The sequence below is a fragment of the Pungitius pungitius genome, chromosome 2, assembly GCF_949316345.1.
Source record: "Pungitius pungitius chromosome 2, fPunPun2.1, whole genome shotgun sequence".
Lineage (NCBI taxonomy): Eukaryota > Metazoa > Chordata > Actinopteri > Perciformes > Gasterosteidae > Pungitius > Pungitius pungitius.
The window spans coordinates 9,731,615-9,757,147 of NC_084901.1; the positions used below are offsets into that span (position 1 = coordinate 9,731,615).

General features: G+C 47.4%; 2 protein-coding genes across 4 annotated transcripts in view; both read right to left on the reverse strand.

The window, feature by feature from the left end:
- The window catches only part of LOC119211496 (chemokine-like protein TAFA-2), a 45,520-nt gene extending 41,764 nt beyond the window's left edge, over nt 1-3,756 (reverse strand). The window contains exon 1 of one of the 2 annotated variants that reach the window (XM_037462457.2): nt 3,207-3,756. The gene's annotated coding sequence lies outside the window, so the exon portion shown is untranslated. The remainder of the gene's footprint in view (nt 1-3,206) is intronic. The other variant, XM_037462455.2, reaches the window with a different exon arrangement.
- Nucleotides 3,757-4,369: 613 nt separating this feature from the next.
- Nucleotides 4,370-23,906, reverse strand: etv6 (ETS variant transcription factor 6). Of its 2 annotated transcripts, none has more exons than XM_037461139.2 (8): nt 23,517-23,906; nt 21,559-21,685; nt 11,613-11,777; nt 9,109-9,243; nt 6,983-7,612; nt 6,674-6,816; nt 5,038-5,138; nt 4,370-4,938 (listed from the first exon to the last, which is right to left on the reverse strand). In XM_037461139.2, exons 1-8 carry the CDS (start codon nt 23,544-23,546, stop codon nt 4,836-4,838), a joined length of 1,434 nt encoding a protein of 477 aa, XP_037317036.2. In that variant the 5' UTR covers nt 23,547-23,906; the 3' UTR covers nt 4,370-4,835. The 2 variants fall into 2 exon arrangements, with proteins under 2 accessions (XP_037317036.2, XP_037317035.2); XM_037461138.2 differs by having other exon boundaries at nt 21,559-21,688.
- Nucleotides 23,907-25,533: the final 1,627 nt, after the last annotated feature.

Here is a 25,533-nt window from a genome sequence, read left to right on the forward strand (position 1 = left end):
AACCCTTGATCACATAGTTAAGAATAAAAGAGTATAAACAGACAACCTTTGCATTCCAAAGAAATGTAACCCGGTCTAAAAGAAAAAATGAAATTTCCCTTGCCCAGGGAATGGGCCCTATGCCCAGAAAGGCCCTTCAAGTAGAAGTAGTATTTTAAATAATTTCAAAAGTGTGGCTATTATTTTATTAGTGTCAGCCTCTTGAGATGGATCACCATCATTGTCTATAAATTATTAAATGCATTATCAAAAGTTTTTTTTTTTTTTAATTAGTGCTGTGTCTGTATATTTCGAGTGATACCTTTCTGCAACTACTGCCAAAAACATGACAATGTTGTATTTATTTTACTTTTGGCACACCTAAACTCACTAATTAGGGGAGGGGATTAGAACTGAATTGAATTAGAAGTACGCGGCTCACGGTGTGTGGGTGCTTAAGCAATACAAAGGAAGAATCAACAGCAATGCTTATCACACTTTTGCCTCAACAAAAGTCCAAAGCAGCCTCAATCAAAAACAGGGATCGGACCAATCAACACAAAGCCCCGCCCCAAACTGTCAGCAGGAAAGCGAGACGAAAATGTAATCAGAGGAAGAATAAGAGGCGCCAGGAGAAGAAGGACGAGGTCGAAGGGGACGTCAGGAATCGCTTGTTATTATTTGATCTTTTTCCTGCAGAGCTCCTGTTTATTCAACGCTCGGTACACATTTTATTTTAACTCCGGATGAAACAGGGAGAGCAGAGCGAGCTTCGAATCAAATAGAATGTGAAAAAGAGTGTGGGGGGGGGGGGGATCCATGGCTTCCTGAAATGAAACACCCACTCAGCGGGTGTCAATCAGCCGCCGCCGATGATTTAAACGCATTCTGTAGTTTCAGGAGAAGAAGTCGCCAATCGTGCCGCTGACCTCAGAGCTCCGATGGAGGCCAGAAATCGGCCTGCTGCGTCTCCCAGATTCCCTCCAACGTGCCTCGACGTGTTTCCAACACTGTGCTCTTAGAACAATGATGAAAAAACCTGCCACCTGTAATGTCTTCATCTCTCTGGCTCCTCTGCGGCGTCGGCAATTAAAAGCGTTTTCCTTGAGACGCGTGACAACGTGCCGCCGCCGATCGCTCGGCGGTGAAGACGAGTGAGAGAGAACTCGGACAGACTGAGCGGAGTGGAGTCGGGTTCTCGGGCTCAGTTTTCTCCCACAGCGTCCCTAACGGAGATGCCACCTCAAACACAAACGGAGAGATCTCTCACTACGGCCATCACATGGACGAGTTGAGCCACAGCCAGCTGGAGTCCCGCTTTCACGGACTTGCCACAATAGGCTTTGGCACGTGTTGGAATAATGAACGTTCCTTTCATCCACCCATTAGCGATACCTGCTTCGATGGCAGACCTTGAACGCGCGCATGTGTCAGGGCAGAACGGCCGTGCACGAAAAAAACAGAAAGAAGGACGTGGCGCCCCTGTGATGTAATGGTAGGGGAAAGCTGTGAAGGTTAGGCCTTGATGGGCTGCAGTTGGGCATTGACCTTGAAAAGGTTCAAGTTGGGTGACCGTGGATCCGCCTGCAAAATACCAGGAGCCTGAAACTGAAGAGAATGAATGGAATTCAGCTGTCGTTCATTTTGTAATTTGGTGTTTTAATCATTTCTTACTCCATTGGATCCCGTCGGTGCTACTGTTCTTGCTTCAAAACATGTATTTGTAAATGCTGTCACAGCTGTTCAGCGCCAAGTCAGCCTCGTTGGCGAGGAGCAGCGGACCGCGGTGCCTCGGTGTCACCGCTTTGGTTTGATGGCGACGCGCTCCGTACGAGGTCACACAACCCACCAAAAAAAAGAGAGAGGTAACATCGGTCCAAGCCGCCTTCGCCTGCCAGACAGACGGCACCAGGTCGCCCAGCGCCAGGGGGAACCGGGCAGGAGCTCTGCACCCGATCAGCCGAGCTGCTGCTCGGGGGCCGCCGGTCGCTAGGAAGAAGCTGCTGGAGCCATATGACGTCATGTGCTCAGCGGCGAGAGACAGCATCAGTGGAAGAAGTTTATACCCAATTCACTCATGTGGAAATTCTAAATAATAATATTATCAGTAAAGCTATGTCTCTACGGCCAAATACTCTCCAGGCGCATGGTCACTTTCAGGCTGTTTGTAGCTATTCACACAGTCCCCAAAAAGGCCTCAAGTAGAATCGGAGGAGTCATTAGATTATTATTATTGTAACACGGAAGAGAAGGTTCTGCCACGCATGGATGTCATACAGCTACCTGGAAGTGAGAAAAGAGGCCAAAAATGTAGAAGCGATTGGATTATACAGTTTGTTTTATTCGGAGGGTCTTTTTTTTGACATGGACACTTTTGATGTTAAATTAAATAGTCAGGGGAAAGGTTAGGAAGGAGGAAGATAAAGGCACACAACGTTTATGCAGCTCCACCTCAGAGGAATCCCACCTGCTCCACTGTGTACTCTTTGGTGAGTAATTCATTTCTGTGTACAGTCTATTGTCCTGCCCCCCCCCCCCCCCACCCCCCACACCACGCATCACCCCAGTGTTGTAAACGCACAGCATGTCGCTTCGTTCCTTCTGTAGCAAATGAAAAGCTTTAGGAAGTGTGACCTGAGGAATTCCCCGGGGCCCAATTCCAACATAACGCTGAACCAGAAGAGGTTTCGACACGTAGCTCTGGTTTAAGTGAAGGCCGAAAGTACAACAGAGATCCTGCATACACTGGCATCTCTCTTTTTCTGCAGTGCACAGATGTTGTTCACCTACTGACTGCACACGTCTCACCCTGCTGCGGTCTCTGTGCTGGGGGAGCCCTGATTCAGTGAAAACAAAGTGAGTTGATTGGAAAGCACCAATACAGGGTCTAACAGCTGGGAGACGTAGCAACTTTAATCACTGTAATTATATCAAGTCATTTAAATAGCATCACTCCAATTCCACGAGTTGTTCTCCTATTTTATGAATCAGTCACAGACACATGACTGAAAATGAAAAGTGTAAATCCAAGCCTCTAGGGGTTGAGAAGTTATATTTAAGCCGGATCCAATACGCATTTGGTTGCAGTCCTGATTGCGTATTGATGCGGGGCCGAAGGTCTACAGATAAAAAGCCTTGCAGTGTCTGAGTGGCTTTCTGTGCGCACCAGCCGACCGGTGATCACGAAACAAGCCAGAAAATGGGCGTCGGGGTCGCGTGGCTCTTACCTGTAATTGTCCCACTCCCTTCCCGCACCTTGACGCCCTCTCAAACCATCGGTGGGGCTGCTACTCCAATCCAGTGGCGTGTCTGTGATGTGGAGGCATTTGCGTGCTGGACTGGCGAGAAGAAAAAAACCCCAACGGGACCAACGGTAGAGGTGCCTGTAATGTTGGGGGGGGGGGGGGGGGGGGGTGTTAATCTTCTTCTGCTTCTTCAAAAATCAAACAGCCTTGTCAGAATGTCTTATTCGGGATGGTTTGCCTCTCACCCGCCGCACAGCCGAGACTCTCCTGCATCCAAAGCCCTGTTTATTCCGCTGGTCCACAAACAAAACTCTGATAACGCGCTTTAATTGCGTCCCGGAGGTGACACCTTTGGAAGCGGACGGTCCCACGCGCGATCACGGCGCACTCTCGCGACGAATGTGATGATTTGTCAAAGTGGGATCGATCCCGACCGATCGCTCGCGTCCGCGGTGTTCGCTTCGCCGCGTCTCTCCCCAGTCTGACAGCTGAGCTCCGCGCGCACTAACTTTTATGGAGACTCCGGAGCGCAGATCGCGGAGCGCGCCGCCGCCGCCGCTAACGCGTTACAGTATCCGGATTACCTGCAAGCACGTGGGTCATAGCGAGAGGGACAAGGACGAGTCGCCTCAGTTATCACCTCCAAAAGGAAGCTAGATTTAATAATCGATAATGATGTGATTAGATTTGGAAAACCACCAACTAACGTCACGATCAAATCAGCGATCAATACATGTATCATTGTACGTCAAGGTTTGGTTGCCAGGGGGCAATTAGTGGTTCACTGCTCTGAAATGACAACTAATAGGTCGCATCAATCGCATTTGATTAATAATTATTACTTAATTAAGCTCAACAGTGATCTATTCCCACTAACACAACTCGAATTCCACCAAACGCGAGACAATGACTAAAGACTAGTATCGGATCATTTGTGCCATTAACTGCAGCCACATTTAATCGTGTAAATAACCCTTTACAAGAGAAGCAGCTCAGCTCTCATCGTGAAAACAGGTCAGGTACTGCCACCATGTGGACATTTTACTTATTTCACCAAACCTCACCGACGTCCCTCCGGAAGAAACCGGAAGAAGAAGGCGATTAATACCGAGGCGAATATCGGCTGAAGTACAAATAAAGCAATATAGTTTGATCAAAAAGGTTTATTCCATGGTGAAAACATTCCAGACACACGCACGCACACACCCGATTTTTCTTTTTACAAACAGCAAAACTCCACAGTATAACACAGTAAAGTGTGAGGTGAAAAACCAAAAGGCAAATCATCAAAGTGACAAAAGCACAAAGGGATTGGCTTCTACGAATCATTCAAAAATAAAAGGGAACATTAAGAAAGTCTTTTCTGCTCTGTCCATCGTAGCAAAAGCACAAGAACCGATGCCGTTCATTTCTCCTTTTTTTACTTTAGGAAAATTGCATCCTAAGGCAACCGAGAGATATTTCACTGTCTGTCTGCTGATGGGAGCGAAGGTCCACGCGCTCCCGATCAAACGGCGCTTGTTGGGGCTGCTCCTGAAAGGCATCGGCGGCTGTAAAAGTAGTAAGTAGTCCACGGAGTCCTCCCCCCCCCCCCCCTTTCCTCAGAGTTCCTCAGCACTCCTCTTTGATGTAGATTTGCTCGTCTGTGTCGGACTCCAGGTGCTCCAGCCGGTCCGTCTGTCCGTTCATTATCTCGTCGGGGGTTTTCATGAACCTGGCGGACGGGAAAAACACTTCATTCAAACTTCCGTTGTGGAATGGATCCCAAAATAGGTCATGAAGAGTGTGGGCGGCCACTTTAACGCGAACCTACCTGAACAGCAGTCTTTGTCCAGGCTCCTTCCTGATGATGTTCAGTTTGTAGTAGTGTCTCAGTGCTCGCGACATCTTCTCGTACGTCATGTTGGTCCGGTTCTGTAGGAGGCAAAAGAACACGGGGGTCGTTACATGACGAGAATGTCTCCCACATCTGAACATGGACCGGGTCCGTTAGAGCCGACTAATGCTTCGGCCGCCCGGGGACAGAAGAACAACCTGGGAAACACATTGTTTAACATACAGATGTTAAACGAAGCAGTAAGCCATTTCACGTCTTTCTAATAATCTACATTATTCCCTACAAATAAAGCCGAGATGGGAGGCAGAAATGAACAGGATAATAGCACAGAATACCTGGGAGGAAATGTGCACAGAGGCACAGCTGGTTTTAAACTCAAACACTTGGAGGGAATTTAAATGAAGAGTAATCACCAGATTCTTCCGGACTTGAGAAATAGGAGCCAAGATGGGCCCAACAAATTCCAACTTGTGCTGGCGGAACATGCTGCCAATCATGCACACATAATCTGGTTATGCCCTAAATGAAGTGCATACTGGAGCTTTGCTGTCCTCAAAGACATATTCCAACAAGACATCCAACAATCCCCCACAGTAGCACTACGGAGAGCTGGATGGGAGAGCCATAAATACCTTCTTAAACATACTACTCACAGCACCACCGAATGGTAAAACTATCAGATTGTTACATCTGGATCCTCCTACATACGATGTATGGGTCCAAAATCCTCTCTATACTCACACACAAGATACACTACACTGTGGCGGCCTTTCTATCTTTCCAAGTTTTTTCCTTCCCAGATCCAGTCAAGGCCGTGGGTCTGGTCAGCAGGCAGTGGATTACGCACACTCTGTACTTTAAAGAATATATCCATTTATTTTGGCTTTACAAAAAGGGTGAACATAAACGAGTTGTAAGATTAAACTATAAAGCAAAGTTAACCTCCGTAAACAAAAAGGTCTAAACTTGTACCGAGCCGTGGTCAAAAAACTGTATCCTTTTACCTGCCTATACACCCAACATTTGATTCCAGTTCCACTCAACCTTTTGTGGCTGGCCAGGTGACACCACTTTTAATTCATCCAGGTGAGACTAAACGAGCTGTCCAGGTGCTATGCATTAATGGGCTGTTCAGGTGACAAATCATCCTTAAGTGCAAGGAAATGACACTCAAATAATCAAATAAGGAAACAAATACAATTATGTAACACAAAAATGTTAAATCTGAAAGAATGTCCAAAACGGCTACAACACTACACTCTGTGAAAAACATATGTGGCACCTACAAATCTAAACTCAGGAGTGGACAACTCATATTTCATCATCCCTTGGTTTCATTTAATTGCATTATTTATCCTTTTTTTATTTTTATCCCCTTTTCTCTTGGAGTGACCACCATCACACAATAGTCAATAACTGTCACACACACACACCTGAGCAGGGTGCGTGCATGTTCATGCACATGTGTAGTGCTACTGTGTAAAATCAGAGAGCCATCGTTTGATGCATACTTCAAACTGTCCTACAGAGGAACGCTGGGAATGAGCCACCTGCAGTGTGACCACGGACGACAGCAGCTGCACATCTGGAGGCCGACCGAGTGCGTGTTTACCTTGTGATTTCCCCAGAGCCTGGCCAGGCCGTTGGGGTCCATGATGCGGAAGACTTTGCTTTCTGTATCCTCCCAGCGGATGTAGTTCTCGTACCTGCTGTCTGACAGGAGCTGGTAGACGTAGTCCCACAGCAGCCTGCAGTCTGCGGGGACGCCACAGGGAAAGAGTGGGCACGATTGTTTCGAGATGCTCACGCAATTCCAAAGGGACAGGGTAAGTAAGAGGTAGAGTAGGACCAAAAGCAACATTTGCAATGCCCCCACTCGGAGCGTTGCCCCTTTTAACCTTTACGAGCGCTACGTGTTTACCTGCGATCCGCCCGATGGGTATCTGTGGCTCTTCTGGAGGCGACACGGGCATGATGACGTGGTTCCTGTAGAGCGCCTCCTCCTGCTGCTGCTGCTGCTGCAGTAGATGCTGCTGCTGCTGCTGCTGCTGGGGCAGTGGTATCTGATGGTGGTGGTGGTGGTGCCCGTGGATTTTACCCTCGCGTCCGTTTTCCAGCGCCACCTGCGTAGTGGCCCCACCGCGGCCTTGCCGGAAGTCCATGGCGCCGCTGCCCCCGCCGCTTCTGCTCGGGCTGTGGAGCAGGGGGTTCATGATGGCGCTGGGCATGAGCTGGATGACGCGAGGCGGGGCCGCATCCTGGCCCCCAGGGCTGCCCGGGCAGGGGACTTCTCGGGGCGTCCCGCACCGGCCGTTGGGCGCCGCCGGGGACACCGACAGAGGGTACATTTCCTCGGGCAGGTGGTGGTTGCTGTCGGGCAGCTGGGAGAAGGCCTGGGCGTGGTCCTCGCCGGCGGCGCGGGGGTGGCTGGGCTCTAGGGGGGATTGTCTGGCGGTCTGCTGGTGGGGGGAGCGGGAGCGGTGACGCAGCTCGATGGTGGGTGGATGCTGGGGCAGCGGCTCTGAACCACGCGGTGCTCGCCGTACCGTTTCTATGGTTTCAAAAGATACAACATGGGATCAATATCTCTGTGGTAGGGTAACTATAGAAATGTAGTTATTGAATGCATCAATTGCTCATTTACATGCAAGGGATGAACAATGAGCTTTATGTAAGTTATTATGAAAAAAAGTAAGATACCGTTTAAAATCCAACATAAATTTACAGCATTTCATCGCTGAGTTTAATGAGAGATCACTTAATTCAATTTTGTAGATGTTTGATCTTCATCTTTATAATCTACGAATGGACCCATTTCCAAATGTGTAAATGATTAAATGCATAAAAACATAAGAAAATATTCTTATTTAAATAAGGCAATTTGATTATTATCTCACTTTATGTTTACTGTGTCGCCTGGTTTCTCTGTATTCACACACAAGTAGACCACTAGGTGTCCCTGATACCCTGCACTTGGAATGAAGACGCTGATAATAGGACTTTCAGCAGAAGTTTCTCTTGTTGGGACTTTTGTTGGAAGTGGTTGGAATGTTGCTTTGGTTCCTTTGGCCGCACGTTACGTGGAAAGGGCGTTGAAAAGCAGGAAGTCCGTAGTGACAGATACGTGCAGCCGGTGGAGCGGCTTTTACTGCCAACATGTGAAGTCACTCATCCGCCCCATCTCCCAGCCACAGAGCATGGCACGCTGAAATGAACCAATACTTCCTGGACTACAGCAAACAACACCTTCTTTTTGTTGTATTTCCAAGCCTAACACACCTCAAATGTAATTGCAGTGTGAAACCAGTAGTATCACTCCTCAATACCTATTTTTGTAGGCCGACCCCTCACTAATGAGCCCCGCTTTTATGACTTTTGAAAAGGAGAAGCTTCGTTCATCCCGGTCACATGAGCACGGGCAGACATGCCAAGGCAGATAACGAGGACAGGTCGACTTCCTGTAAGACTTGTACAAACTCTTCCGCCCTGCTCCTATCCATTACATCCAAGGGTTGGTCAAAAACATCAATTTATCATTCATATATCAATCAATATATCAATCGCATATGTTTATTTTACCTTATAGAAAGTGTTGACACCACACAGCTATCTGCTATTGTGATCAAGTCGGTGTAATTATTTATTCATTGACAGTTGACATGTACATATGTATATGTAATAAATATATAAATATCTGCAGGATACTGATTTATGGGCAATCACAACTAGATTAGAATCGGAAACGGTTTATTGTTTGATCATTAAAGGGTAGTGACATGGTGATGGGTGCCTGACAGTGTGATAGTACCAAAATATGATTATTTGATATTTCCCCTTCTTCATTACCAACACAGGTCCTAGATGTAGATTAAATAGTCCCACGAATGCTGCAAGGAGGAGTCCATAGCAACAAAACCCTGTCATGTTGGAGCAAAGGTCCCAGTAACCCAGAACCAAGCAGGAGTCTAGACTCCTGACCCGCGCTTGGTTCTGGGTTACCGGGACCTCCCTGCAGACTCCAGAGGTGAAGCCGTTTGTGGGACTCACCTTCCAGCTTCAGGTGCTGCGTGGCGCTCTCGGGCAGCGACTGGAACGAGTTCCCTGGGAAGTAGCCCGATGGGTAAAACACGTGGGGCTTCCTCTGCTTTAGGATGTGCTGCAGCAGCTCGTACAGGACGTCTCCTACGGACACACGAGAGGTCAGAGGTTACCACCGATAGCCTGCGTTGAAATGGGGAAAACGAGCATTGGCGTCATCCGCAGACACGGGTTCCGCTTGTCCTTCCTCTTGCTTTCAAGGCAGCAGGGGAGCTTGAGCAATAATGGAAGCGTCTCTGAGGGGGGAAACTATGCGTCTGAGTCACGTTTGAGGACAGGCCGCTGTGGCAACTCAAAACAGCCTCTCCTGGATATTCCAACTCGGCCAACGTGACCTGGATGTTGACAGGAGTAGACGGGCCGTAGCTCTGTTTGACCCCGGCACCGGGAAGAATGCTCCAGAATCGTTAACCGCAGTTTGTTTGGCCCTAAACACTTGCGTGGTTAAAAAATAACTGATTTGAACAAAGGCCACCAGTAAGCCGACTTGAGGGATTTTTTTTTTTTTTAAAGTCTTACCATAACAAGGAAATGATTCTCATAAAGGAAGTAATGGTGAGTGCAGGCACACAAACAGACAGACACACACACACGCCCCCTTTCAGTTCTTACTTTCTGGTCCTGCGATGTTGGGTGACGGGGGGGGGGGTCGGATGAGCTCCCGCTTCCTGATGTTTAAAAGGTTTGCTTTGATTCTGGATCTTATAAATGCGTGTTTTGAACACAGTTAATCAGTGGCACTCGCAATGACTTCAAGGAAACGGGAGCAAACTGACGGTTCGTCACAGTCGACACACACACACACACACACACACACACACACACAGGTTATGTTATTAAAAGAGTTCAAGTCCAAACGTGCAGCTGTAGCGCTGCAAACGGTGGCTCAGTTGTGAGGTTAAGACATTCCATGGGGGTGTTGTTTTACAAAAGGAAAATATGGCACACAGCAGAGGCTGATGGGAACTGCACTCTTCCAATCCCCCAAAGGAGGAAACAGACATCACCAGCCAAACCATTTGCTCGCTTCCCAAAAACCACTTTCTCTACTGGCCACTGACAACAGGGCCAAAACTAACTGATATTAGAATGTGATCAATCGCCCGTCGGCTTTATCTCTCCACTCCCGATGATTTCAAAAATGTAATCGTAGCGTCCACGGTTGCTGATGCACAAATCCATTTCACAACTAAACAATGTCTGTGTCACATTGAGACGACTGAAGACAAATAAGAAAACCTGCGATGATGAATCACGTTTCCCACATTTTCACTCTCCCCCCCCAAACCACAACAGGATGTGAACAATTTTGCAGAGTTGCAATGGGAACACAAGCCTGACAACAGCTGTCAGCTGGGCGTCACCTTTCTAATGCTCCAGTTCATTCCTCTCAACGTAAAGTAAGACGTAAAAGGGACGCATTGGGTCTGTAGAACACACACTGAACCAAACGGTGACCTTTTCTCACCTCGTCATTGGTTCTCATCACTGTCCACATCAAATACATCGGTAAATGGCTGAAATAAGTACTTTGTCAAATTAAATATAAGAGATATTTAATGAAAATTGTATTAAGTACATAAATATAACATTCCTAATAAATGAAAAAATTCAATTTATTTCATTACACATTCATCTTGACGCCTCTATATACAACTCCCACTCTTTTCTGGATTTAAAGTGAGTCTTCTGGGCTGTGCAATTTATCCTTTGTGTTATCTTAATATTTCACAACGCAGATGGCTCATTTCATTCCACTCTTGTGTCCAACGCAGCAGTGTGTTGCATATAATTCCAAGGACGCACAATCAGACTTTGACTCCTGGTTCAAACACAGATCCAAAAACCCTGCAAAGGAAATCCGTTGACTTATTCTGCATTATTTTCAAGCGCCCGGCAGCTAGCGTTGCCAGGGAGACGGTTGAGGTTGGTTTACACTTCCTGATGAACCATCCCCTACTTCCTCCCCCAGCAGCTTCGCTGTAACGGCTGCCTCCCTCCGCTGTCGCCTGACACTGCTGCCTTCCCTCCTTTCTAAAAGGGTGCTGTTTAACTGTAAACACGTTCATTTTCACGTTCACTACGTTCACTGTTGGGAGACACTTGTGTGATAAATGTTTATTCATCTAGTGTTTCTCTCAGCTGTGAGGACCCCAAACAAATCACTCTCAATTTCATGTGGTCCCATCACCCTTTAAGGCAGCACGTTATGTAAAATTGCACTTATTCTTCTTAATTCGGTTTCAATGATCTAAAACTGCTCTTCCTCCCTAGTTGGTACCTCCAGTCATGTCCAGTTCGCTCCAGTTGGACGATAACAAACTCCTAATGCGATCAATGAAAGTGACTTATTTGCAAAAGGTTTTCACTGACGTCTCCAGTTTCCCAGACGAAACCGCTTTTGTAATAACCGAGAAATTCATGAGGAGGAGGAAATGATGCCAAATAAGTACCGGAGTGGGGAGATCGATAGCGGAAGTCCTCCTTGGTGAGCAGCAGAAGGGCTTTGCCGTTCATTTGGAAAGAGCCACTGGTGATCGGCCGCAGGGCGAACTCCTTCTCGGCCCACCTCAGCCACTGGGCCACGTCCTCCCTGCTCCAGAAGACCGGCTGCAAACCTGGAGAGGGGATGTGGAGGGGGCGGGGGGGGTGGAGAAAAGGAGTTGAGACCAGGTTTTGGTAAAGAAGCAACACAGCGTACATGGGGGGGGGGGGGGAAGGAAAGAAGGAAGGAGGAAAAGAAGGATGAGCTCAGCAGAGAAGGGTGTAGAAGGACAGGGGTTGGGGCAGGGGGAGGGCGGAAGAAATGGAGGAAAGGCAGGAAGGAGGGGGGGGGGGGTGACGGGGAGAGAGGAAAGGGGGAGGAGGGAGAGGAAGGAAGGAGGCAGAGGCAGTAAAAAGGATATTGAGGAAGTGGAGATAAAAGCCAAAAAGGAGGGAGTGATTATGGGAACGGCAGCAGAGAAAAAAAAAAAATAATAAAAAGATGAAGGAGTAGACAGATTCAGGAGGGTTGAGGAGGTTGGAATAAAAGATTTGAAGAGGATGGTTTAGAGGGAAGAAAACGGAATGAATCACACTGGTAAAAAACGCAAGAGGGGATATGAGAAAGAGTCTGACTGTTATTTAATTTGATTTGTTATGATCCGTGCAGTCGGGCACATCACAGGACAGCCGGTTTATTGTATAAATGGACAAGGACCGAAGACAGCAGAGATAGGATCTTTAGTTTTTTTCCCTCCCTCGCACTCTTAACTGTGGCTGTCATCGCTGTGGAAACAGGAGTATAAAAACATCTGCACTGATGACCAACAGTCATCACTGTGAAAATACAAATGAGGGGGAAAAGGGTTGCGCAAGACGGTTTTTAAAGCAGAAATGGGTTTATTTTCAAGAGAGACCCAATCATAGTGTAAAAGAAAAGGGAAATGGCTATTTCATTTTCATTCATTGCTTTGTGATGTTGAAGGGATGACTAACTAGAGCCAAACCAGTATTTACCTCATTTTGCCGCAGCAGCAGCCACCGGCGTTGTGCTAAGACAAGGTAACCGCCAGAAAAAAGATGCTGGCCTCAAGAGAATGGTCTTCACAAATGAATCAGTTGTAACAACAAGGGACGCTAATATGGAGGTGCATAACATGCTCTTTGGTGCAAACCCTGAGACATGATTTTATTCTTTCAGCCAATGCCACAGCACTAGGCTTCATCATTTTTGGGGATCGGAGCACTGCAACAAAAAAAAATCCCATTCTAATACAATAACTAATTACCTTTTTCAATGAATTAGTGGGACAGCCCGGTGCAGCAGTACCGACATCAAGTTAAGTTGTATTGACCCGTTTTTTTCGGTGTTATGTTTGCTGGAACAGAAGCGATCTGCTTATTTCCAACAAACTGTCCTTTCATGCCGGAGGGCCCCTCTCTCTGCATGAAAATATAAAAATGATCAACTGTAAAGTGTTCAAACCTTCCTGCTTGGGGAAAAAGCAAGCGCTTCTCTACTGATGTTAGAGGCTCCTGTCCTGAAGTGTCGTAATGTGTGCCCATGTTAGCCTCCAAATTTGTAATCCTGTCAATGATCCTCATTCATACCAAACATATCTGTAATCGGATTACCCCTCCTACACACACACACACACACACACACACACACACACACACACACACACACACACACACACACACACACACACACACACACACACACACACACACACACACACACACACACACACACACACACACACACACACACACACACACACACACACACTCCGATCAGAATATCCCCGACACCCACACGCAGCATGACTACTCGTTTCTTACATCTCACTTATCGCGCGGCCTCAAACACTTCCTCTGGGAATCGGACAGCCGTTATCTTGGAACGCCAATGTCACTGTCAGACAAGTAATAGGAACTGCGTGCTCCCTTCCAGGGCCCCCTGCTCCCAACAGACACGTCAAACAGAGGAAGCTGACGCGCGGCGCGATCAATATAAACTGAAACCCCGTGTAGATGGTCAGATTCCCGGTCCTCCCCTTCCACTCTGCAGTCACACGGCAGCACGAGCGCCGCTGATAAGTCCGGGAAGGCGCCGGTTATCTGAAGCACAGCATATGGCCCGTCAAGCTCAGACCCTCAGCTTGTCAACAGAGCTGCTCAGAAAGTGTCAGGCAGCGAGAGGCAGGTGTATCACAACCACAGGAGCCCGTGGTGAGCAGATAAGGAAGCGTACTTCTATCTGTCCCCTGGGATCGGCTTCTAGGCCACGATAGAAATCCTAGCCAGGCTAGTAGCACGTTTACTATGCTTTGTGCAAATCATTTTCATCGGGGCAGTATTGTCAACTTTAATCAAGCATGGAAGAAAAGGGAAGAAAAGTATCAAGTAAACCATATGGTGAAATATCCCTAGAAAATTACTTGATGCTTAATCTGCCTACACTCTGAAACGAGGATGGATCTAGGATCCACGGGAATACCCCTAAACGCCTCCTCATTGACTTTCTATCAACGTTGAACCGCGCTGCCATCTGCACTGCGTGCACCAACTGTACGCTGGTCCGTGGGCGGACAGCAGGGATGCCCGGGTCGCGGGGTCACGGCCGCGCCGCGCTCTCTCTCCAGAGCCGGAGAGAGGTGCTGCTCTGCCAAAACCCCTCCGAGATCCGGTCCGCCGGCCTCGGCCATCTGCAAGGAGCTCGAAGGAGGAAACGACAAAAAGGGGGGAGCAGGAGGAGGAAGGGGCCCCAAACAAACGTGTCCCACAACGCACTTTGGGCAGGAAGCGATCCAGCGTGGGCTCCGTTTTAGAACAGGAAACTTCCTGTGGGTAAGGTTAGAGAGCGACGCCGGGAGGCTTACTAACAGCCGGCGGGGCCGGAGACGAGTGGAAGAGTGCAAACGGAAAGGAAAGAGCGTTGAAAGCGGCAGAGCACCAAACAAAGAGAAGAAAAAAAAAAAAAGAGGAAGGAAAGTCGAAGAGTATCGGATACTTGGCTGAGCTGGAGGTTCCCGCGCTGCCCTGAAGTCGCGCTCGTTTGATGCTCCCGTGACTGCGCTCCTATTCTGGGATGTGCGTTGTTCAGAGCAGACGTTTATATCCACGTATGGTTTCTGGTGGCGCACTTCCAGCGCCGCTGTCACTCGTTTTGCCACCAGCTCCACTCCCAGCATGCACCTGTGGGCTGAGGGTCTACCTACCCCCCCTCCCCCCCTCCTCCTCCTCCTCTTCTCTTTGCTGTCACTCCCTGCTGTGCTGAGTGACGTGAGGAGGCAAGCTAATGTAATGTAATCCTGCCGGATCGAAAGATGTACGGAAGAATTCATAGTGAGCCATCGAGAGTTTGTTCTTTCTTTTTGATTGACGTGCGTCTTTGTCTTTAAAGCGGACAATGCCGAGCAAGCTGCCAAAGGCAACACGGATCTCGGTGAATCTCAGGGTTGATCTTATCAGTCACATCTGCGTGGTGAGTGTTGAGATTTCCCTCCCAAACCTCAGGTCTGTGCGACGGCGAAAGAAACGGATGGATAGAAAAAGGGAGACAAAAATATCCTTTGCTTACTTAGAGGTGGGAACGAAAATGGACTCGAGAGTGAGAGGAGAACAGAGAGCACTGTGGTCCCTGACACCCTGTTCCCTCAACACTTTCACACACTTCCTCTCACAGATTTATCCTCTCTGGTTCTGTGTCATACTCTGCTGCAGACGCGTCGAGGGTTACAGGGAGAAAAATCTATTTTATTCTACTTGTCATCGGCCTTTTGTTGAGTGCATCCGAGTCCGTGTTCATGGGAGTGAATGCGTGTGCTCATGTGGTCCCGTGTTTACATTGAATAAAACCCTCAAGCACGACCGCAGTAGATTCCCGAGCCGACGACTAAACCGTGGGCTCCTAATCCTCTCTGATGACACATCATTTTCACTTTGTGCTTTCTCAGGCCCCCGCACACACACACAAACAACGCGCAACACAGCGCGCAAGTTGCCACGGCAACTTGTAAGCGCTCGGGATGAATGAAGAGGGGGATGAGATCACTGGGATCTTGTTTCGTCGTTGCGGTACGGAAGGCCCCCCTCCCTCCCCGCAGCCAGACACTGTAATGAGGACCGTCCTGCTGCCACACCGCCCTTGCGCTCCAGTCACCTGATGGTTGATAGACAAAGAGCGACGTGCAAGTGGAACCGCGTCCCATTTAGAAAAGGGCCACGGGTATGCTTGCAGCTGTGTGGAAGAGAGAAACAATCCGTTGGAGGCGGTGTACGGAAAGATGCCATATTCTTGCCAATGCAAATATAAAACTAAGGCAGGTGCTCAAATGAAATGCGTACATGAGAGGATGCAACAGCTAGAGCCAGTGGTGTAGTGATAGAAGGGGAGGAAGGCTAACTGGAGGGAGGGGAGGTGGACAGGTCACACACAGAACAGGAATATCCACCTTCAACCAGGTACCTGAGCAGACTCATCAACATTACACCTGCCGCATTATGTTGTGGTGGCAACGCTTGAGACACGCCCTCATTTAGACCGCCTCGAGCCGTCTCCTCAGCTTTACTTGTGTGGACCTTCCGGAGAGGAACCACAGACCCACAGCGGGCTGTTTTTAGCCAGCTCTCCTTCGTGTTTAGAAAACACTTCAATGTCACTGGTTGGAAGCTGAAACCAAACGCCACCAAGATCTGGTATTCAGTTAGGAGGACGTTAATTGAATTTACAATAGTTGCCTTATGGCACGAGCAACGTTTACCAAATTTAATGTGTATTCTAAAAGAATGAAACCCTGTTCAGATTTTCTATTGTGTTCCTCCTGGAGTCATACGCAAACCTGATACTCAAATATTGTTAAACTCATGATTTTTAACACTAGAAACACACGTCAAAAGACAAACATTTCAGCATAGCCTGAGCTAAGTGAACTATGACTAGATAAACAAAACTGCAGCGTTGTGTCGGTTCGGCTGGGACTTTGCTCTCAAAACGCAAAAGCACCTCAGTCACTCAGTTCTTCGGTAAATGTTTGCCTATTCTCCCAAAGCAGAAGTAGGCGGATATTGGTCTTGCTATCTCAATAGAGAAAAGGTTTTTCTTTCTCCAGACAGAGGAGGAGGGGGAAGGAAGGAGGAGGACGAGGGCTGACCATGACCTTGTGACACCCTGACTGAGGGACATGTGGGAAGAGAACTGCACATATTTCCGCGTTCATTGCCGGCGCTTTTCATCTCCCCCTCGCCGCTTCGTGCTTCGTGCGTCTCTGCACACCGATGTGGGAGCGGCGGGGGAAAATCCTCCCACACACACACACACACACACACACACACACACACACACACACACACACACACACACACACACACACACACACACACACACACACACACACACACACACACACACACACACACACACACACACACACACACTCTTTAGTAGAGACATACCCCTCCCATTCTCTCATATTCATCCTCCACTTCCTCCACCGACATGCGAGTGCCTGTCCCCTTCCAGCAGACCTGGACTCCATCCAGTCAAAACAAACATAAAACAGAGCATCAATCACACGGAGCCTTTGTGGTTAGGAAGTAGCACGACCTGTTTTATGATAGCCTGTTGTTGAGCACAGGAGCAAGCCAGCTCTTGTAGGTTTGTTCCTGAATTCAGCGTCAACTGCCACTCTTCCTTTTATGCGCCAGCCCATTTTTTTCCTCTTTTTTTTTTTTCAAAAGATGTTTGTTCTAATACAAAGGCCCCTGCTTGTCTGAAAACACACACACACACACACACACACACACACACACACACGTTCCATCCGGACAAAGTAACGTCAGAATTTTGTGTGTGTAGTCTGTAAAAGGCAATCATCTTGACTGCAAAGCTTCCATGACGGTGTTTCAGAGCCTACAATGTTCAAACTACTCGTGGTCCAGTCTCATCCCAGGAAGCAATGTACAACCTTTACTGCGGTCAGTGAAATCGCTTTTCCCATTTACATAGTTTTTTCCAAGTGGAGTTAATACACAAACAGTTGGAATGGATATAACGGTTTGTACCGCTCCACACATTGTGTCTGCTTCGTTCAATTATTTTACATATTTTCACATTGCAGAGCTTAAGTGGAAACCATAAACCTTGTCTCTATGTTCTAGGAAAGTCAGATTTAAAAAAAAAATATTCCTTAAATCAAAGGGAACTCTACTGATTTAACTGATTTAATATGCCAAAAGAGAAATTCACTTGTGCTGATCAAGAGCTTTGAAACCTATAGGGGTGGTGCATTATGGGAAGTGTAGAATCCATTTGGATTTGGATAATATACCCCATTAGTCCATAGTTGTCGAGATGGCTTAGCATGGACAGTTTTAGGTTGGAGCGGTTCCCTCACACATCCCAAAATGAATGAAGTGCAATATTACATTTGTAGAATGGCCCTTTAAAACTGTTTGCCTGTCTGAAGTCTAAATGTAGATTCGATTAGTTGGATATTTATCAAGGGGATTTGTTATTAATACAAGTTTTTATTGTGATGTTTAGAATAAAGCAACGCCCCCCCCCCCCATCCAGAAACACCATGTGGAGTGTGTTGCGGACAGGAAGAGAGAAGGGGGCTGCGCTCCGCTTACTTACTGGCATGTGAGAACAGTTTCCCTTTCAGAAGAGAGCGAGTTTAAACACACACACATACACACAACAAAAACAACAACATTTATTCAGGAAGCGCCGTCTGCCCACTCAGGAAATTCCTGAGGACAAGAGCTGCTTCCAGGGGCAGGAAATTTCCCCACCGAAGGACCAAACACACAAGCAACATGCAATTTCTTCTTTTTTTATTGCATGCACACACATACACACATTCTTTATGACACCAATTTGCCCGCACAGTAAAATGGGTGATATACAACAAAGAGGCAGAGAGAGACCAAAGGACGTTGTGGGAAGGGGGTCTGCAGGCATGTACGGTAACACAAACAAACACACACACACACACATATAGAACCACACTCCACCCACTTGCACAATCATGCATAGTGCAAAGCCAGCTGTGAGCGTGCACGCACCCACCCACCCACCCACACGCACGCACGCACACACACCAAGGAAACCAGCCAGTCTTGTTTCCATGGACATGGATCTTTTAAATCATCCAGTAAGATATTCCTACACTTGCAGCCACACTCTTCTCATGCGTGCTTTTTGTTAAATAACACACTGGAAGGCCTTGTGTTTTGGACCCTTAAATAATTCAGTGTCTTCCCACTGACTGGCTGTCGGTTGAGTCATGGCTCAGAGTACGTGGGAGCCACGTCCCGCGATGGCGCCCGGATTGCGATGGAATGAATTCAAAAGCGGCTCCGGAAGGTCAACGCCGGTACAGCGTCGCGGTGCGTGGTGGCGGAATCCCCCCCCCCGGCCCTTTTTTGATGTTTGACACACAAACAAACAAATCACCACGGGCGGCTGACAGCGCTCCTCCGCTCGGGAATGAGCTTAGACTAATTTGAGTTATTACTCGCTGAGCCTCAGTCAGGGTGACGCATTCAGGCAAACTTAAAAGTAGCCTCCGCTGCAACATAGCGCTAAATTAAACTCGTATTGCATATGATAGTATCGAGTAATATTAATGATGTTTGGCTCTTAAGCAAAATAGTGCACATCGATACATCCATGCGAGAATTATACTCTGGGGTAGTTTAAAATAAAATGAGAAAACAACGATGAATACAAATTTGAGTAAAGAACCACACACATCCTGCGTTTGGTCTACAGTCAAATGAAAGGATTGATGCAGACTCACTGGTCTGTATGCTAAATATGACCCATGTTGAGTAAAACTATCAGCCCGCCACAACTAGCAGATCATGTGCTGGACGCTTTCTTGGTTGGTGTCCATGGGCCACACAACAAACCAGCTGAGCGGACTAGCTCCAGTCAAGGTGATCTATTGAAGGTGAAATATTTGCCAATGGACATAAGACATTTTCTTTACACCGTTATCCCTTTGGTTTGTAGTTCTGAATGATGCCTTACTCTTTTGTATCAGCACCCCACTTCTTGACTCAGCATCACATTGTGGAATAATAGAGTGACATTAGTTCACATCTTTCCACTTTGTTAACTAGATAGATACTACTCCCTACAAAATATACTTATATATAATACATCGTTTTTGTTTCTAATGAACCTTTACATCCATTTCTGTCAACATCTACAATTACAAACAGGACAGTTTTAGTATGTCATTTGAAAGTAAGTTAATAACAATATAGCATAGGGATGTCTATTTCAGTGAGGTTCATGTATTGTAGTGTAATATTGGGCTGAAAGGGTTAAAATAGAGTCTGGTAGCATTCTTTAGTGTGAGGAGCAGGCTGAAACTCTCCCCCATCTAATCCACTTCCTCCCCAGGAAATGGAGAAGGCGGATTTCTGCCCACACTGCAATTTCCTCCCTCATTCTTTTTCTTTCTGCCCCCCCCCTCCTCCTCCCTCCTCCTCCTCCTTCTTCTGCTGCTGCTGCTGCTTCTCTCTTCTTCCCCCCCCTCCAGGACAGAACTCCCTCAGAGTGTGTTTGTGGAGGGGGGGGGGGGGGGTTAATGGGCAGTTTGTTTTCCAGCAAATGTGAGTTCAGATATTGAAGAAGAGAAAGAAAGGCGCAGAAGTGTTCAAGACCCTGTGGCAAAGAAACGTTGACACTTCTGTCTGAGAGTCCCGACCAGCAGCAGCCACAAACTAAACACTGACGGGGGGGGGGGGAAGTGACATTTTCCCGAACCGCAGATGTGCGAGTGTCCTGACTGTGTGAGGAACCATGCTCACGGGCTGACTAAAAACAAAGAAGGACTTCCACATGTGTGCGGATGTGAACTGACCCATCGGTTCACTCGACAGGAAACTCAACGCGGACCTGTTGAGCGCTCTTCCTTTTTCTGCAACAATGCAGAAGAGGAAGTGAGCCGAGGGAGTTTCCTGCGCAGTCTCATCTAGACCCAACCTGTGCAGGCCCCCACAAAAGCCCTGAACTTCACACTTGCTCCAAGAAGATAAATAAATGAACCAGTTAAACATTAACGGACCAGAGCGGCACTGGGTTGCACTTTGTCTGTCGGCACAGCACCAGTCCCGCCCGCTCGCCGATTGGTTAAGAGACAAAACAGATGTTTACCAAACTCCTATTATTATAATATGATGATATGTATCACCATCAGCACACAGTATATTGCGAATTTTTCAATTATGCACTTTCAGGTGGCTTCGAAACGACGCCGAGCAGTTTGTGTGCATTGAGTTTTGAGAGTTGATTTTTTAGAGCCCTCCTCTTCTCAAACTCTTCCTCCTCCCTATCAGTTTGTCATCTTTCCACTGCGCGCTTGCCCGCCCCATGTGAGTGATAAAAGCGGTGGTTGTTCCAGTGCAGTAGGTCTGTCAGTTCCGGTCCAGTGGTTTAAGTGTGTACAGTAAAAGGTGTCTGACCCCAGATCGGCTTCAACGCCTCCCACCAGAGGGGTCCAGCAGGACTCCTGCAGTACGTTATATTTGGGTCTGTGTGTAATAACGTGTAGTCGTAAGCCTTTTCATGTTGCCTGGTTTGTTACACTGTGTCAGCGGTGTTTGAAGAAGAAGAGGCCATATAGCGCCCACCCACAGGGTTTGATTGACACGGGATTTCTGGGATGAGACAACAACAAAACAAAAAAAATCTCACTTCCCCCGATTACAACTTCAACCAAATGCAAACATGAACACCACAATATGCAAGGAAAAACGGACAACAACAAAAATCCATCCAACTGATGGGTGAGTGCAGGAGTGCCTATCTCTCTCTGAGTGTGTGTGTGTGTGTGTGTGTGTGTGTGTGTGTGTGCATGTGAGTGAGAGGGAGAGTTACGGAGTGTGACTCACGCAGGTGCGCAGGCAGCCTGGCGGGCTCGTCCTCCATTCGGCTGGCTGGCCTCGCGGCGGGAGCATGGACGGGGGAGGAAGTGGAGTTTGGCAGCGGGTTCGCGGAAGGACTGAAAGAGCTCCTCTCCTGCTATGAATAGACACAGAGACACAAAGCATGGCTCACAAAGCTCCACGACGCAGACCCCGAACCCAAACGGACCCCCCGCCCCACTCAGCGCGTACATGTATGTTTGGAGAGCTGTGGCGCTGATGTGGCATTACACATTAAATAGTGATCCCAGTCACGTCCACCCAGGGAGGAATAGAGCTTGTTTATTTATATTATTACATTTGGTGAAAACAAGGCCGTCCACACCCAGGGGATGCTGTAACCAATTAATTGCATTGACAGATATCCAAACTTTTTTCCTCGATCAATCAATTGAGGATTGTAAATATTGCCACATAACCTTGTGGAGGTCGACGTTATGACTTTGTTACGCTGCGTCAGACCCGGTGAGCATTACATTAACGGCAATATGACGGAGACGCAGCGATGCTTTTTCATTTGGTCTTATAGCAAACTTTTTGGGGGGGGTTTGTCAGACAAAAGAAGAAAAAACTGAACAGGAGACACAACTGTGATGGGCAGCTTTCACTATTCTCTGACACTTTATAGAAATATAGAATATAAGAGACAGACAGACGCACACGCCATGTCTGCACAGAGGATGAAGAAGGGAGACATTGACCATCAACCCAAATGTTTTTCTGTCACTTCAAATAGGTTTTTCTAAATATTTCATCATCAATAGCTTAAGCAAACTATCCTTCCCCCAAAAAGAGAACATTCCCTGGATTCATTTGCTGCTTAGACTATGTCACCCCCCCCCCCACCCTCCCAACACCCATTGAATCTGGTTCAGAGGTTTTCCAGTCCCCTTTAGTTTCAGCCGGCTGTCCCAACCCGGCCTCTGCGAGACCTGCACGCAGCGACTGAACGCTCCAGGAATTTCCTTTGGAAGCCAAGCAATAATATTGCATTGCTTCCATTTCCTCCCCTCGGAGGCGAGGGCTTCTCTCTCATCCTCCTCCTCCTCCTCCTCCTCTCTACGGAGGCAGGGAGAGCGCTGCGGAGGGGAGACAAACTTCTCAGAGTGGAGTGCAGATTGCAGGAAAACCTCCCTCGTTCACATCAGGCCACAAAACGGTGTCAATGAACAGATTCCATGGAGGCTTTGACTTCCCAAATACTACTTCTATAAAAAGTTCTATCAGGGCTTAAATCAACAACTGACCCGTCAAAAGATGAATCAACCACCTATCAATGGATTAGTAAAAAAAATAAAAATAAAACCTTCCTCTTCTTGTGGCTGCTATTCGAGATTATTTTCATTACTGATTGATGATAATGATGACGATGATGATGATAATTTAGATTACAAGTCCAACAGAGGAACGCACCAGGACCTTAAAGTGTCTTTAAACTGTTGACAGTCTAATCAGCAGCCACAAAAGCCCAAAACATTGTGCAAAACAAATAAAAGCCGCAAATCCTCACATCAGACGCGGTGGATCGAGCGAAGTGTTTGCCATTCATTTGATGATAATAAACGGTTATGAATCGATTAAAGCAAAATGGGTCCATTCATTTCCCAACCGTCCATTGACAGGCAGCCTGTACGAGAGCCTGACGCGTTGACCGTGTTTACAACGCGTATGCGAATACTTTGTCAACGAGAGCATCCCCCTCCGCGCCTCTTCACACCGCTCGCGACCTCTCCCCACCAGCGTGGAGCCGCGAGCAACAGATGACGAGCAAAACAAGCGCTCCCCGGCCGAATGGCGCTGCAGCTGCGCGTCTTTTCGGAGGTGCTATGCGCCACGGCTCTTACCGGGAGAGAGGGGGGGGGGGCGCGCGCCTGAAGCCCCCGGAGGGAAAGTGGTGAGAGGGGGGCGAGAGGGGAGCGCGTTACCTTGTTCGCGGCGGAGGAGGATTCGGACATTATCCGCCGTCAACTTCTCTCCTTCTCCTCCCACTTCTCCCGGGTGTCCTCTTCTTTATCTCCGCGTCCTCCCGAGAGGAACCCGCTCGGCAGCAGCTGCCGCTCGGCCCGTTGTTATGGTACAAGTTTTGTTTGTTTTCTTTTTACATTGCCTGTTTTTTCTCTCTTGTTTTTTTTTAACCTCTTTTGTTTCTATCTGCCGACCGGCTCCATAGCGCGGCTATCGGTGTGGAAACTTCTTTTGTCTGCGTGTGTTTTCCCTTCATGTGTCGGCAGCGTGCTGGTTAATAATCCCTTCCTGGAAGAGCAGAGTGAGTCTCTCTCGCTCTCTCTCTCTTGCTCTCTCTCTCTCTCTCTCTCTCGCGTTCTCTCTCTCTCGCTCTCTCGGGCTCTCTCTCTCTCTCTCTCTCTCTCGCGCGCGCTCATTGATCTGGATGTGTGTAAAACGGCGAAATGACGTGAATTCCCGGCATTGAGCCTTGCCCCCTTTTAAAGGGCAACCCGAAGCAGGAACCACGCAGCAGGTCGCCGCTGCAGACACCACTGACCCACGGACGGCCTGCTTGTTCTTTTCAAGCAGCGTGCGCAGGGAAAAGAAACCGCAAAAGTGTCCGACATCAGAGAGGATGTGAAGGAATATCAGCATGTGTGATGTAGGGACTCCACGCGAAACTCATTATTTCATACTAATTAATGCGCTTCTTTCGTAATGTTCAATATTGCATGAAGCTTATTAGTCAATCATTGACTTCCACTCAGGGATTGAAGTTCAAAAACTGTGATTTAAAATATAGGCATATAGGCAGAAATTAATATTAACGTTGTGTTATTTTTTATAGCTTGTAGGACAATAGGGAATATATCCAATACGTTAGAATGTAGGTTGTCATGGTGATTCCAGAAATCATTATGCTGCATCAAGTCAAGTTGTACTGGTCAATAAATGTCTTTTCATTGTGATTTATGAGCTGAATGTTGGGGGGGAAAGGCATTTGAGGTGGTTGTCAAAGTGAGGTCCAGGGACCAGCTGGGGTCCTACAGCGTAGTCCAAGGGAGGAAGTTCATATTGTCCACATTAGTATGCATTATGGAACTCAAGTAGTAATCAGAGTATTTGTATAATTAGGCTATACTGCAGCGGCAGACACACGGTTGTATTAACAATGGATTAAATTAACGTGGTTGTACCAAAACAGAGCTAAACGATTCATATGAGCACTTCAAATGAACATTCGTGTTATTGTTTCATTTCTAGCGTGTAAATAAGCACATCCAATTATTAGGCACATGACAATATATAAAAGTCAAAAGTTTGAAAACTGCTTGTTCCGCTGCCCCCATGGGGTCAGAAAAAAGAGTAAATACAGCTTGTAATAGATTAAAGAGCTGCACAGTATATCATTAGGAGAGAATCAATTTGGTGAAATGAGGTCCCGCCTCCTCACAGAGGCCCAACCGGACTAACAAATGATGGGGGAGAAATTTCAAGGAAAATAATAAACTTCACACCACCATGAGTTTCCAGTAAAAGCTTCAGTGATCTTTGGCACAGATTGTGTCAGCAACTCCTCTGTGGCATGTGAATATCTCTATTCGTCCAAAGGTTACTCCCTTATTTTATGTTTCGATGATGATGACATTGTTTCTCAAATCTCTTTTGTTGGATCAAGTAGAGATCTGGTGACTACATGTGATACACATTGTTAATATCCATTCATCGTGGCTTACAGAGATGACTCTAGCCACAGCGAGCCTCCAGGTCCCATTTAACAGGGAGAAAGAATGGTCTACTTCTTCTAGGGAGCTTAAGCGTCAAAGTTCCTGATGGTTTGGCAATTTTAATCCCACTTTAAACTGTCAACAACGGCAAAAACGCAAGAGAACAGTCCCTGTCAGTCAGTATAATGCAGTATTGAATATTGATTATTACATCACGTGTTGTGTTTTCTTATTCTATACTGCAACAACCAAAACAAATGCAACCCTT